The sequence below is a fragment of the Budorcas taxicolor genome, chromosome 15, assembly GCF_023091745.1.
Source record: "Budorcas taxicolor isolate Tak-1 chromosome 15, Takin1.1, whole genome shotgun sequence".
NCBI classification, from domain to species: Eukaryota; Metazoa; Chordata; class Mammalia; order Artiodactyla; family Bovidae; genus Budorcas; species Budorcas taxicolor.
The window spans coordinates 76,463,839-76,477,220 of record NC_068924.1 but is presented as its reverse complement, the minus strand read 5'-3'; the positions used below and the strand labels follow the sequence as shown (position 1 = coordinate 76,477,220).

At 38.1% G+C, this 13,382-nt stretch overlaps 1 protein-coding gene across 1 annotated transcript; it reads left to right on the top strand.

The window, feature by feature from the left end:
- The first annotated feature begins 3,734 nt into the window (after positions 1 to 3,734).
- Positions 3,735 to 4,667, top strand: LOC128060508 (olfactory receptor 5W2-like). The gene has a single exon (XM_052652912.1). The coding sequence runs from the start codon at positions 3,738 to 3,740 to the stop codon at positions 4,665 to 4,667; it is 930 nt and encodes a 309-aa protein (XP_052508872.1). The 5' UTR covers positions 3,735 to 3,737.
- Positions 4,668 to 13,382: the final 8,715 nt, after the last annotated feature.

The following is a 13,382-nucleotide window of genomic DNA, read 5'->3' as shown; positions in this document are numbered from 1 at the left end:
ATTTACCAAGTCTTGGTTTGTGATCCATGATATGATCTATTGTGGAAAATGTTCCATGTTTACTTGAGATGAATGTGTATTCTGCTTCTTTCAGATGGAATGTCCTACAAGTATCAAAACTATCTGGTCTATTGTGTTATTTAAGAATTGGTTTACTTATTAATTTTCTGCCTGGGTGATCCATCCATTGGTGTAATTTGAGTGTTAAAGTTCCCCACTATTGTTGTGTTACTGCTAATTTCCCCTTTTATAGATATTAGCATTTGCCTTATATATTGAAGTGTTCCTGTGTTGGGTGCATATATATTTACAATTGTTGTGTCTTATTCATGGATTTATCCCTTGGCCATTGTGTAGTGTCTTTCCTTGTCTCTTTTAACATTCTGTATTTTAAAGTCTATCTTGTCTGCTATGAATATTGCTTTTCCAGCCTTCCTTGATTTTCATTTGCATGTGGAATATCTTCTTATATCCCCTCATTTTCAGTCTGTATGTGTCTCTAGGTCTGAAGTGAGTTTCTTTGTGTATATCTTCTTGATGAGACTTAATTAGTGTTGGGGTCCTTTAATGGACTGGAACCTGGTGGTCCAGATTCAACGATAAGAAAGTGAGAGAGCTGACGGGAGGGGGAGAGAGAGAGAGAGAAAGAAAGAAAGACACAGGGATCCAAGCTCTGATGGAGCCAAGGTGCTTTAATGATCTTTCTGTGAGGATATATAGGCTGTTGTGCAAGACATTTCCTTTGACAATGATAAAGATCAGAAAAGCAAATGTACAGCCACCATTACCAAGGGAACAAGGGATTAGTAATGGGCACAAGGTCAGGAGACAATCCACATCTCAAGAAAGAGGATCGAGACGAAGCAGTCTTGTCATAAAGAGAATGTTTACTGAAAGAGATTCAAGCCTGTCTCATATCATGACCTCAGTCCTGGGAGCAGCTTGCTGCTCCACTGGTTTCTGACAACAGAAACTAAGGAACAGAGGATTTATAAGGAACAGCACGTAGGAATCCTCCTGCTAAACATTCCCTAACAAATTTGTTCAAATTCTTTGTTCAATTGTTATTAGATTGTTTGTTGTCTTACTGTCTATGAGGACTGTTCATAAACTTTAGCTACAAGCTCTTTGTCATATATATATATATATATATATATATATATATATATATATATATACACACACACACACACACACACATATAGATAGATAGATAGTTTTCAAACACTTCCTCAATCTTTGAATATACATGCATTTATATATATTCAAAAGCTTGTTTCTCTGATTTATTTTTGCACACTGTTCTAGTTATCTCTTCCTACATAAACTGTATTTCAAAACTAACTTAAGAGAATGACCACAGACTCCTTATTTTGTTCTTTCTTGTGTTTACTGAGGTTGCATGGAATATTCAGTGGAAAGACTGGCTAGGTTGCAAGTACTTTAATAATTGACATTAGATGAGAATATCTAGAAAGATGAACCCAAATTCTCCCCTTTTAGTTCATGTAATCTCAGAATGTGCCACACTGTTTAATCAGATGGCTAGTTGTAATAGTAATTCATGGCTTTCACATACTGTCTTCTTCAAGACAAGACCCAGAAGTGACTTACAATATTTCTGCTAATTTTGTCAAAACAGATGAAGTATGGCAAAATTTCGAAGAAGGATAAATATGCAATATAGATGAACCTTGAATATATTTCAATGACGACAAGAAGGCTGATGAAAAGAATAACAACAACAAAAACAAATAAAAGCATGTTACATATTTCTGTTTAAAAGGAGGCCAAGAATTGGAAAGCACAAAGAATCAGAAAGTAAAGTAGTAGTTGCCAGGGCTCAGGGAGGAAGGAAGGGAAAGTGACAGCTAATAAATATGGCTATCTTATTGTAATAACGAAAATGTTGTGGAAGTAAATACTGGCGATAACCTAAGAACCTTAAAAATATAGTAAAAACAAAGAACAGTAGACATTAGAAGGGTGAATTTTAGGGCATACACATTACATTTCAGTAAAAAAAGAAAACATGGACCAAGTGTGGTAATATCCTTAAATGAGATGTGCAGGAGGCTCTTAAACACTATGAACAAATCTAACTAAACGGAAATAATGAAGGGAGGTCTTTTGAGTTTCAGTAGGTTTACTCTTTAACTAAAGGACAAAACCATTTCAGGATGACTGTGAAGCACATCATGCAAAAAAATTTGCAGTTTTCTTTTTACCACAGATCAATTTGATGACAATAGTGAAGTATGAAAATTCAGCCTGTGCTAAGTGGCTTCTGAATTCTCAGGGGAAAATACAGAAGCAGAAGTACAATTAAGGAAATGTTTGCATAAAATCAAAGCAGAGGGGCAGTAGCACAGGGATTTAAGTCCCAATGTACCTGGTAAAATAAGAGGTCATCTGCTTATTGTTCAGCTAGTCAAGACCTGCTCATCTCAGGTAGGTTTCCAGTTCCTAACTTAAAGAGTATAGAAGAAAATACGTAACATTTTGAGGAAAAAAAATTGAAAATGAACCATTGTGTGCCTGCCTACTCATGAAAATCTGAAATCAATGGCTAGAAATATTTCTATCTCAGAATCACGAGAAACTGAACTTGTTAATATCCACAATGCAACTGTTTATTTATTTTATTTTGCTTTTTCTTCACAGGAAATATTTACTCTTTTTGTCATTGGAAAAGTGTACACATGAATTTAAAGTATGTTTTGCTTTATTAAAATAGAGTAGGTACTGCAATAAAAATAAAAACATGTACAAATTCATCCCCATGTGAACCACATGACATATTTACTTAGGTCTGAGGGGAGAAAAAGTTCATTGCTTCCATTCTATTCTTATAAACATTAAAATGTATACACACACACATATAACAAAGAGGAAAGTCTATGCATTTTAGAAACATTATTATCCCTCATCTTATTTCCAGTTTAGTAACTAATGGGCCATTTAAAATCTAAAATGATGTGAATCAGACAATAAATTCTGTTGTTTTCACTTCCTTTTAGCTCTGTTTTCCCCACTCGTTAAAAGAGATTCACCTTTTGACAACTGTCACTCCACAAAGAGGTAATGAGCATTGTGGGGAAGCAAGAATAAATTTCTAGAAAATCAGATCAGTAACACTTAATTCATGTCCAAGCAAATACTGATCATAACTAAAGCCAGGAATATAATTATTTTTTAATACTAGTCATTGATATGCTCGCTGTTTCTGGAACTAAATCAAATGCTCTGAAACCAATCATGCTTTTTTGAGAACCATTAAAATCATTACCGTTTTTTGTATCTAAGTGACTATTGTCAGCCCTCATAAATACTCAGTCCTATGTCTTACAGTCTGGTCTCTCTAACACTGGTGTCTCTCTCTTCTAGGTTTTCCTCAAGAGGTAAAGAGTTAAATTTCTCTAAATCTGCTCCCTGGGATGAAGAAACTAACACTCAGAGAAGAGCTTATAGAAAGTAACAGAACCTCATGAATGACATCTAGATTTACATCCAATTTCTCAAAGGTCTTTCTTAGAGACTTTCTTATTATTGCAGAATAGAAAGCCATGCCTCTTCAAAGAGTGGGTGCATGACTGAATAATTTTCTAAGTATAAAAAGACACTTACAGAAAAAATATTCTGTCTTATTTCATTTTGTAGATGCCGAAAAGTGTTACGCTTGCAAGTATCATTTTCTTGATCATTTTCTCCGAAAGTTTACACAAGAGCAAAGAAGAATGGACACAGGGAATTGCTCCTCCTTAACTGAATTCATTTTCTTGGGAATTACTGATAACACCAAGACCAAAGTGATTCTATTTACCATGTTTCTCCTTGTTTATCTCGTTACTCTTCTGGCAAATCTGGGAATGATCACCCTGATTAGGATGGATCCCCAGCTGCACACACCCATGTACTTTTTCCTCAGCCACCTCTCCTTCTGTGACCTCTGCATTTCCACAGCAGTTGGCCCCAAGATGCTGGTGGACCTATTGGCTAAGAACAAACCAATTCCCTTCTACGGCTGTGCCCTGCAATTACTGGTGCTCTATACCTTTATAGATTGTGAGTGTCTCCTGCTGGCAGTGATGGCCTATGACCGGTACAGGGCCATCAGCAGCCCCTTGCTCTATGCAGTCAGCATGTCCAGCAGGGTGTGCTCCCTGCTCATGGCGGGGGTTTACCTGGTGAGTATAGCAGAGACTTTGATACACATGACATTAGCATTCCGCTTATGTTTCTGTGGGTCAAATGAGATTAACCACTTTTTCTGTGATGTTGCTCCTCTCCTATTGCTATCTTGCTCAGACACACAGGTCAACGAGTTACTGATATTTACTGCTTTTGGCTTCATTGAGCTGAGTACAGTTTCAGGAGTTCTTGTCTCTTATTCTTATATTATCCTATCAGTCTTGAAGATCCACTCTGCCAAAGGGGGGTTCAAAGCTTTCTCTACTTGCGTCTCTCACCTAACTTCTGTGGCAATTTTCCAGGGAACGATGCTCTTCATGTATTTCAGGCCGAGTTCATCCTACTCTCTTGATGAAGACAAAATGACCTCTTTGTTTTACACCCTTGTGATTCCCATGTTGAACCCTCTGATTTATAGTCTAAGGAATAAAGATGTGAAACAGACTCTGAACAAATTGAAGGACAAATGGTTTTAAAAATTTATATTTTGTGTATGTGCACACATACACATCTATACATACATATATGGTGATTGTTGATTTTTTTAAATTAAATGGTAGGTTACACGAGAAACATAATTTCTATTTGAAGTATATTTCTATTCCCCCCACCTGTCATGCTTCTTTATATTTCCAGAATTTGTACATGGTATTAGTTTCTGGGAAAAACTTTTTTGACTTTTTCAATATGGTAATTTTGTTCAGTTTTTAGTCAAGCACGATTTAAGTTACACTAAAGATATACAGTGCACTTTGTTCACTGATCTTTGGGCCTTTCAGTTCTTTATGTACTACAATACATCTTGTAGTTTAAATACTACTAAATATAAGCTAGCATTAATAATGTATTAACTAAACAGTCAAGTAATTCATAATAAGCCTGAAATTCATCATGTGATAACACATAGTGGTCTATTATTCAAAAGTAAAAATATCTAAAACCAGTCTAAAGGAAAGGCATCTTTGGATATTCAGTCAAATCAGAAAAGGATTCAATTTGGGAGATGAAAACATAGCAGGCTGAGGATCTGACAGTTCCTCTGATCTTGAAGTGTACGAGTCCATGCCTGTTAGAAGAAGTCATATTGGCTACAACAGGGAAGGACTGTGAGGGGGAAATGCTAATGGAATAATTCATACAGAGGAAGACAAGTACTGTACGGTCTCACAAACACATGGAATCCAACTGGTCAAGCACATAGAAATAGAGAGTAGAGTGGCTGTTGCTACGGGCTGAAAGGTGGGAGCAATGCGTGATGTTGGTCAAAGTTTACAGACCTTCTGTTACTCGATGGGTAAGTTCTGGGGGTCTAATGTGCACTGTGGCTCTAGTTAACAGTTGTGTAATGTAAGACTGAAATTTGCTGAGAGAGGAGTTCTTAAGGATTTCCATGGTATGCACACTCAAAGTGATAGCTATGTAAATTGATGACTGTGTTAACTAACTTTATTGTAGTAATTATTTCACAATGTACACATATATTAAATCTTCATGCCCTATATCATAAGCATGTTATTTGTCAATTTTATCTGAATACAGTTTAAAAAAAAAAAAAGGTAAAAGAAGTTAAGGCACAGTGGACAGAATCATGATAAAGTACATAATTGTGCTTCATTATCAGCTATCGATTCTTCTGTGACTCTCTGCACACCAGTTTCCTTCCCATTTTCCTTACTCTTGAAGTGAAGTGAGCTCACTCAGTTGTGTCCGACTCTTTGCGACCCCATGGACTGTAGCCCACCAGGCTCTTCCATCCATGGGATTCTCCAGGCAAGGATACTGGAGTGGGTTGCCATTTCCTTCTCCAGGGGAACTTCCCAACCCAGGGATCAAACCCGGGTCTCCCACATTGCATGAAAATACCCCTCTTTGTCTCTTTGTGATTCACAAAAAAACGCCTATTTAAAAGATTACTTTATATCACCCTGTTTATCAGAGTTCTTTGCTAAAGACTGAGCATTGCATTATGCAAACAAAGCACTACATGTTGTCTGGAAGATCAAATAAACAAAAGTATAATAAACTAAAAATAGAATACAACACTTTTTCACTGCTAATTGTATGTCAGTAGTAAAAGAAGGGTTTGATAAGTAGCTTAAAAATGTATATCAGAATATAGTTAACATATTGAACACATATACACGTTTGTTTGGAAGGTCCATAAAATGGTTTCGGACATTAAGATAATATACTATAAAGACATGCTTATTAATTTCACTATAAAAAATAAGCTCTAAGTTCTTGCTATTTGACTATTTCATCTGCTTTTGATCTGGTTTGCTGAAGGCTAAAGCACTAAATTAGTTTGTTGAGAAAGCTAGGATGTGACCATGTATTTAAAATACCATAATGTACTGAAAGAGACATATTTATTCTTTGCAAGTATAAGATTAAAAGCCTCTGATGGTCTTCAATTTTCTTGCTGCCATTGTAAAATGACCTTATGTGACAATATTTCAGAATGGAAAAATAAAGCCTACATAATTCCTCTGTTGTTCAGGGTGGTAGTATTCTTGCCTGGAAAATCCCATGGGCGGAGGAGCCTAGTAGGATGCAGTCCATGGGGTCGCTGAGAGTCGGACACGACTGGGCGACTTCACTTTCACTTTTCACTTTCATGTGTTGGAGAAGGAAATGGCAACCCACTCCAGTGTTCTTGCCTGGAGAATCCCAGGGACGGGGGAGCCTGGTGGGCTGCCGTCTGTGGGGTCACACAGAGTTGGACACGACTTAGCAATGCCATGTTAAGAAAAATTCTCATAGTAAAAAAATTAGGATAATTCCTGCCTAATAGAAAAGACTTAAGTATGTGTCCTCCTGGCACACTTCATCAATTCACTCAGACTTCTTTTGACTTGTTGCAGATGAGCAGCAAAATGGCAGCAAATATAGTTAGAAATATAGTTAAAATAGGGTGTCAGTGGGCTACCATTAATTCAGAGTTTAATAAACATAGATCTAATTAATCCATCTTCATATATATGATATGTTTTATGTCACCATCTAAAGACTAATTCAACATGAATACTAGCCCATTTTATTGAATATAGTGAGGAATATGTAAATAGAAGAATATTTTAAGCCCATTAAATGGAATTCCAAAAATAGAATTGACTGGTTCAGTTAATTGTAGGCTTCCTCTCCTCAAATTGAAGAAATTAATGAGAAATTGTGGAATTTTTTTTTAGATAATTTCTAAACAGGAATTTCAGATAGGAATTTGGGCAAAATGATTCTTCTTTTTTGACAGTAATCTGTGAAAAAAAGGGAACAATACATTAAAAACTGTATTCTAGCCTGTCAACTTCAGTATTCTTCATTCTTTACCATTTTAATGTCTTCACATCACATTATCCTCATACATGCACCAATGACTCATGGAAAATACCATTGTGCAAATGCAATTGATCAGTGACATATGTAATGTTTTAATATTACAGTCAAATTCCTATATCTTAACCTCTTTCTTCATCCTTGTCACTGAAATACTTTAACATAAACATGGCAATCACCAACTCAACAGCATGAGTTTGAGAAGGCTCTGGGAGTTGGGGATGGACAGGGAAGTCTGGCGTGCTGCAGTCCATGGGGTCGCAAAGAGTCAGACACAACTGAGAGACTGAACTGAATGGAATTATGGCAAAGCAATGTTAGATTTAGTAAATGTCTAATGCAGAGGACAGACAGACTCATACTTGTTACAGGCTGTACAAGTATACTCGTTACAAATAGAAAAGCAGTAATGTTCAACACACCAGTAAGTAGGAGGATCTGGGTTAAAGCTAGAAGCAGAAATCTTTAACCACCCTGGATGTCTTTCTCTTTCATTAGAACCATGCTATAAACCAGGCAGGAACACCACTCTAAATACCTCACACTTGCTTTCTATCCCTCAGATCATCCTGTGAAGAAGAGGGATTTAAGCTATATTACCTCTAAAGCTCTTTTCAGGCGATATGATCTGCCTCTATAAAATATGGCTTTACTGTAGTGTAAATTCATCCATATCAGTGGAAAGAATATGAAGAAAAAACAAAAAGAGTCACTTCACATTCAGTCAAAGAATTGATCTGAACATATAGGCCGGGTATCTCAGCTTGTAGTGCAGTAGATCCCAGTTCGATTCCCGGGTCAGGAAGATCCCCTGGAGAAGAGATAGGCTACCTATCCCAGTATTTTAGGGCTTCCGTTGTGTCTCAGCTGGTAAAGAATCTGCCTGAAATGAGGGAGACCTGGGTTTGATCCCTGGGTTGGAGAAGGGAAAGGTTCACTTCAGTTCAGTTCAGTCGCTCAGTCGTGCCCGACTCTTTGCGACCCCATGAATCGCAGCAAGCCAGGCCTCCCTGTCCATCACCATCTCCCAGAGTTCACTCAGACTCACGTCCATCGAGTCCGTGATGCCATCCAGCCATCTCATTCTCAGTCGTCCCCTTCTCCTGCCCCCAAACCCTCCCAGCATCAGAGTTTTGTTCAATGAGTCAACTCTTCTCATGAGGTGGCCAAAGTACTGGAGCTTCAACTTTAGCAACATTCCCTCCAAAGAAATTCCCGGGTTGATTTCCTTCAGAATGGACTGGTTGGATCTCCTTGCAGTCCAAGGGACTCTCAAGAGTCTTCTCCAACACCACAGTTCAAAAGCATCAATTCTTCGGCGCTCAGCCTTCTTCACAGTCCAACTCTCACATCCATACTTGACCACAGGAAAAACCATAGCCTTGACTAGATGGACCTTTGTTGGCAAAGTACTGTCTCTGCTTTTAAATATGCTATCTAGGTTGATCATAACTTTTCTTCCAAGGAGTAAGTGTCTTTTAATTTCATGGCTGCAGTCACCATCTGCAGTGATTCTGGAGCCCAAAAAAATAAAGTCTGGCACTGTTTCCACTGTTTCCCCATCTATTTCCCATGAAGTGATGGGACCGGATGCCATGATCTTCGTTTTCTGAATGTTGAGCTTTAGGCAAACTTTTTCACTCTCCTCTTTCACTTTCATCAAGAGGCTTCTTAGTTCCTCTTCACTTTCTGCCACAAGGGTGGTGTCATCTGCATATCTGAGGTTATTGATATTTCTCCCGGCAATCTTGATTCCAGCTTGTGTTTCTTCCAGTCCAGCATTTCTCATGATGTACTCTGCATAGAAGTTAAATAAGCAGGGTGACAATATACAGCCTTGACGTACTCCTTTTCCTATTTGGAATCAGTCTGTTGTTCCATGTCCAGTTCTAACTGTTGCTTCCTGGCCTGCATACAGATTTCTCAAGAGGCAGGTCAGGTGGTCTGGTATTCCCATTCTTTCAGAATTTTCCACAGGGAAAGGCTTCCCACCCCAATATTCTGCCTGGAGAATTCCATGGACTGTATAGTACATGGGGTTGCAAAGAGTTGGACATGACTGAGTGACTTTCACTCACTCACTCAACCTGAAATGTCAGTTACATGAAGTCATTAAGACAGTGTGAGTTTTAGTAGGCATGTTTTACATGCCCTGTTATCCGAGTTTAACATCTCATGGGCTCCTTATGAGAAGGTAACAGGCAGGAAGGCGAGGGATCCCCAAGCAGAGGTAATAAGCTGAAAGTGGCAGATGTTTTTTGTTTGTTTTGTTTGTTCCTTCTCTACACAAAATTTAAAGAAGGTATGTTTTAAATTCTGTGTTGTCAGGAAGACCCCTGGTTCAGCCTGGACTTAATTTTTCTCAAACCTTGAACTGATAATGGCCCAACAAATCCATATCTCTTACTCATGAGAATGTTCTCTTAAGCTATGTTAATGAAACTATGTATTTGCTTGGAAATCTGCCTTTCTTTAAGGTTCATGTCAATTGTTTTATGGCCAGGGATGACTCACCTTGTGCCCCGTGCTGTCTCAAAATGTGTGTTGTGGGAGAGGGGCCTGATGCAACTCTCTGCTTTTAGGTGATTCTTTAACAGATATATAACTCCTTGCTAAATGCTAGCAAGGAGGGCACTCCTTCTGCCCCCTTCTGATGTCTATGTCAGACCCCTCTCTATCCCTTTATACTTTAATAAAACTTTATTACACAAAACCTTCAAGTGATCAAGCCTCCTCTCTGACTCCAGATCAAAATCCTCTCCTCTGGAGGTCACGAATTCTGGAGTAGCTCATGGCTCGAGGCTGATAGAAGCAGATAGATATCTGGCTTTTATTAGTGCTGAAGTAAATGAAGTGAAATAAAACGTTAAGAGTTGTGTTGACATTTACCAAATGGCAAAAGTACTTGTTTACACACCAAATAGTAAACAAGTATCTACGATTGTTGAGGATGTGAAACAACCATGGTTTTTATGCATTGACAGTAGATTGAGATTTGACACTGCACTTGGCAAAATTCTATGTTTGAGTCTCCTATAGCTGAACAAATAAATGTTCAAAAATATCATTCCTAGAAGCATGTCCAAGCATATAGAATGAATATGCACCCAAAAGGCATTCATAGAAATGTTCACCATTGTATTAATTACAGTAGTATACCACCAAAAGCAACTCATACCTTTTAATACATTATATCAAGATGACATACTTTTCTGAAAGTATTTAATAATGTATATTTTAGGGTTTGTAGATGATAAAATCTTGGTACATCTGAACTGTTTTGTCCTCTACCACAAAAGCAGCCATCCATAAAACATGAATAAATGGTGTGTCACAGCTCCAATAAAACCTCACAGGTCAAGTTCACTGACTCCTGCTTTAGATTAGACAAATGACTTTATGATAAGTTTGTATGCTGGAAAAGTACACAGCAATGAAAATGAATAACCACACCCTCATACAAGAGCATGGGAAAACTTCACAAACATAATCTTAAGTGAAAAAAGCCAAACATAGAAGTGTAAAAGCTGTATGATCTCACTACTTTATACCTTAAAAATATACAAACTCACATATCATATGGAAAATCAATTTCTGATGGATGTAGGGACAGTTTCTGAGAATCTAGGGGTTTTTTTTGTTTTTGTTTTTTTGGGTTTGGTTCTGGATGCAGGAATCTTTCCAATTTTGAAAGATTTTTTGAAGTCTACATTTTTAGATGGAAACTTTTCCTGTATGTATGCTGCTGCTGCTAAGTCACTTCAGTGATATCTGACTCTGTGCGACCCCATAGATGGCAGCCCCCCAGTCTCTGCCATCCCTGGGATTCTCCATGCAAGAACACTGGAGTGGGTTGCCATTTCCTTTTCCAATGCATTAAAGTGAAAAGTGAAAGTGAAGTCACTGAGTCGTGTCCAACTTTCAGCGACCCGATGGACTGCAGCCCACCAGACTCCTCCATCCATGGGATTTTCCAGGCAAGACTACTAGAGTGGGGTGCCATTGCCTTCTCTGGCTGTATGTATATTATACTTTAAAATCACTGTCTTTATGATTTTCTATGAGATTATAAAAAATATTAATATTTATTTTTGTCTAAAATTTTCTTATATAAAATGATTATTCATATAGACTTATGAAATTGATGTAGAGTATAATTACCAGAGTATCTCAGCACCTTCTTGATCCTTATATCACTGAAAGCGCTGCCTTTCTTGCAGAACAGCACTGCGTTCGTCCACCCACTGACTCTCCTGGCCACTCTCACAGCAGCGGGGAGCTGAAATGTACTTTAATATCAGACCATGCAATGAGCTCTGTGTCATACTACTCAAAGTTTGAGGAACTGACCATTGTATTCTAAAAAAAAGATCATCTTTGGGTAGTATTTGCCAACATAAAATTGTTTTCGTGTCAGCAGAACACGAAAAAACAATTGTTTTTTCCTCACTTGTATCTGAGGCATACATTTTCTCCTTAAGATGTTTTTTGATTACTTAAAATCTCCATTTTTAATGAAGCACCAATCCCACTGGGAGATATTTTAGGTGACTCACCTTGCAATTTTTAATGTAGCTGCCCAAACTCAGGTTTAAATTATTATGTGGGGGAACATAGAAATGATGTTAGTGCACATGTTTTTGAGGGGCAGGCCTGTTAAAAAATTAACACTTGCTTCAGGCTGAACAAAATGTAACCCAAGGGATTTTTGCATCCCTGAAGATAGGGATATACCTGAGGGAAAAATTAATTTGGATAGGAGTAGAATTAGGGGATTGAGAAAAACTGTACATACACCATATGTGTAACAGAGAAGTAAATAATGATATCAAAATGCTTTTGAAACATAATCAGTTTCGTGATTTTGTGTGTGTGTGTGTGTGTGTGTATGTATGTGTGCACGTGTGTGTGCACGTGCTCAGTCATGTCCAACTCTTTGCAACCCCTGGATTGTAGCCTGCCAGGCTCCTCTGTCCATGGAAGTTTCTAGGCAAGAATACTGCAGTGGGGTGCCATTTCCTCCTCTGGGGATCTTCCTGACTCAGGGATCGAACATATGTCTCCTGAGTCTCCTCCATTGGTAGTTGGATTCTTTACCACTGAGCTACATGGGAGCCCTTCTTAATTTTAGTGGGAAATTATTAGCAATCATATTGTGGTTTGAGATTGGCCTCAATGATATCTCCCCAGGTTACAGGTGACATTTTAGTGTTGAGCTCCTTCCTCATAGGCAAGAATGACAATGACATATATAAAGGCATTTTTAAAAATTGAGAATCACTTTTACAAAATTATATATGTACTACATTTATGAATTTTAGCATAAATAATTTCTCAGATTTATAAGGAAAAAAGTAGAAAAACAAACAAAAAATGGAAAGAACTGAGAAAAGACCCAAACTGATAAGAAAGCCTGTGTATTTCGCAAATGAAAATTCAGATGAAACAGAAAATTAGTTATGATCAGTATTTAATTTCAGTCCATTAACATTTAAGTCATGTTATCTTACTGTGGCTTTATTGCCACTGCCTTGCTGTTGCTGCTGCTGCTGCTGCTGCTGCTAAGTTGCTTTAATCGTGTCCAACTCTGTGCAACCCCACAGACGGCAGCCCACCAGGCTCCACCATCCCTGGAATTCTCCAGGCAAGAACACTGGAGTGGGTTGCCAGTTCCTTCTCCAATGCATGAAACTGAAAAGTGAAAGTGAAGTCACTCAGTCGTGCCCGACTCTTCACGACCCCATGGACTGCAGCCCACCAGGCTCCTCCATCCATGGGATTTTCCAGGCAAGAGTGCTGGAGTGGGGTGCCATTGCTTCTCCATGCCACTGCCTTAATACCTACTCATTCACATAAGA

Excerpts from the sequence above, each read along its gene's own strand:
- LOC128060508 (XM_052652912.1), top strand. The coding sequence starts at position 3,738 with ATGGACACAGGGAATTGCTCCTCCTTAACTGAATTCATTTTCTTGGGA.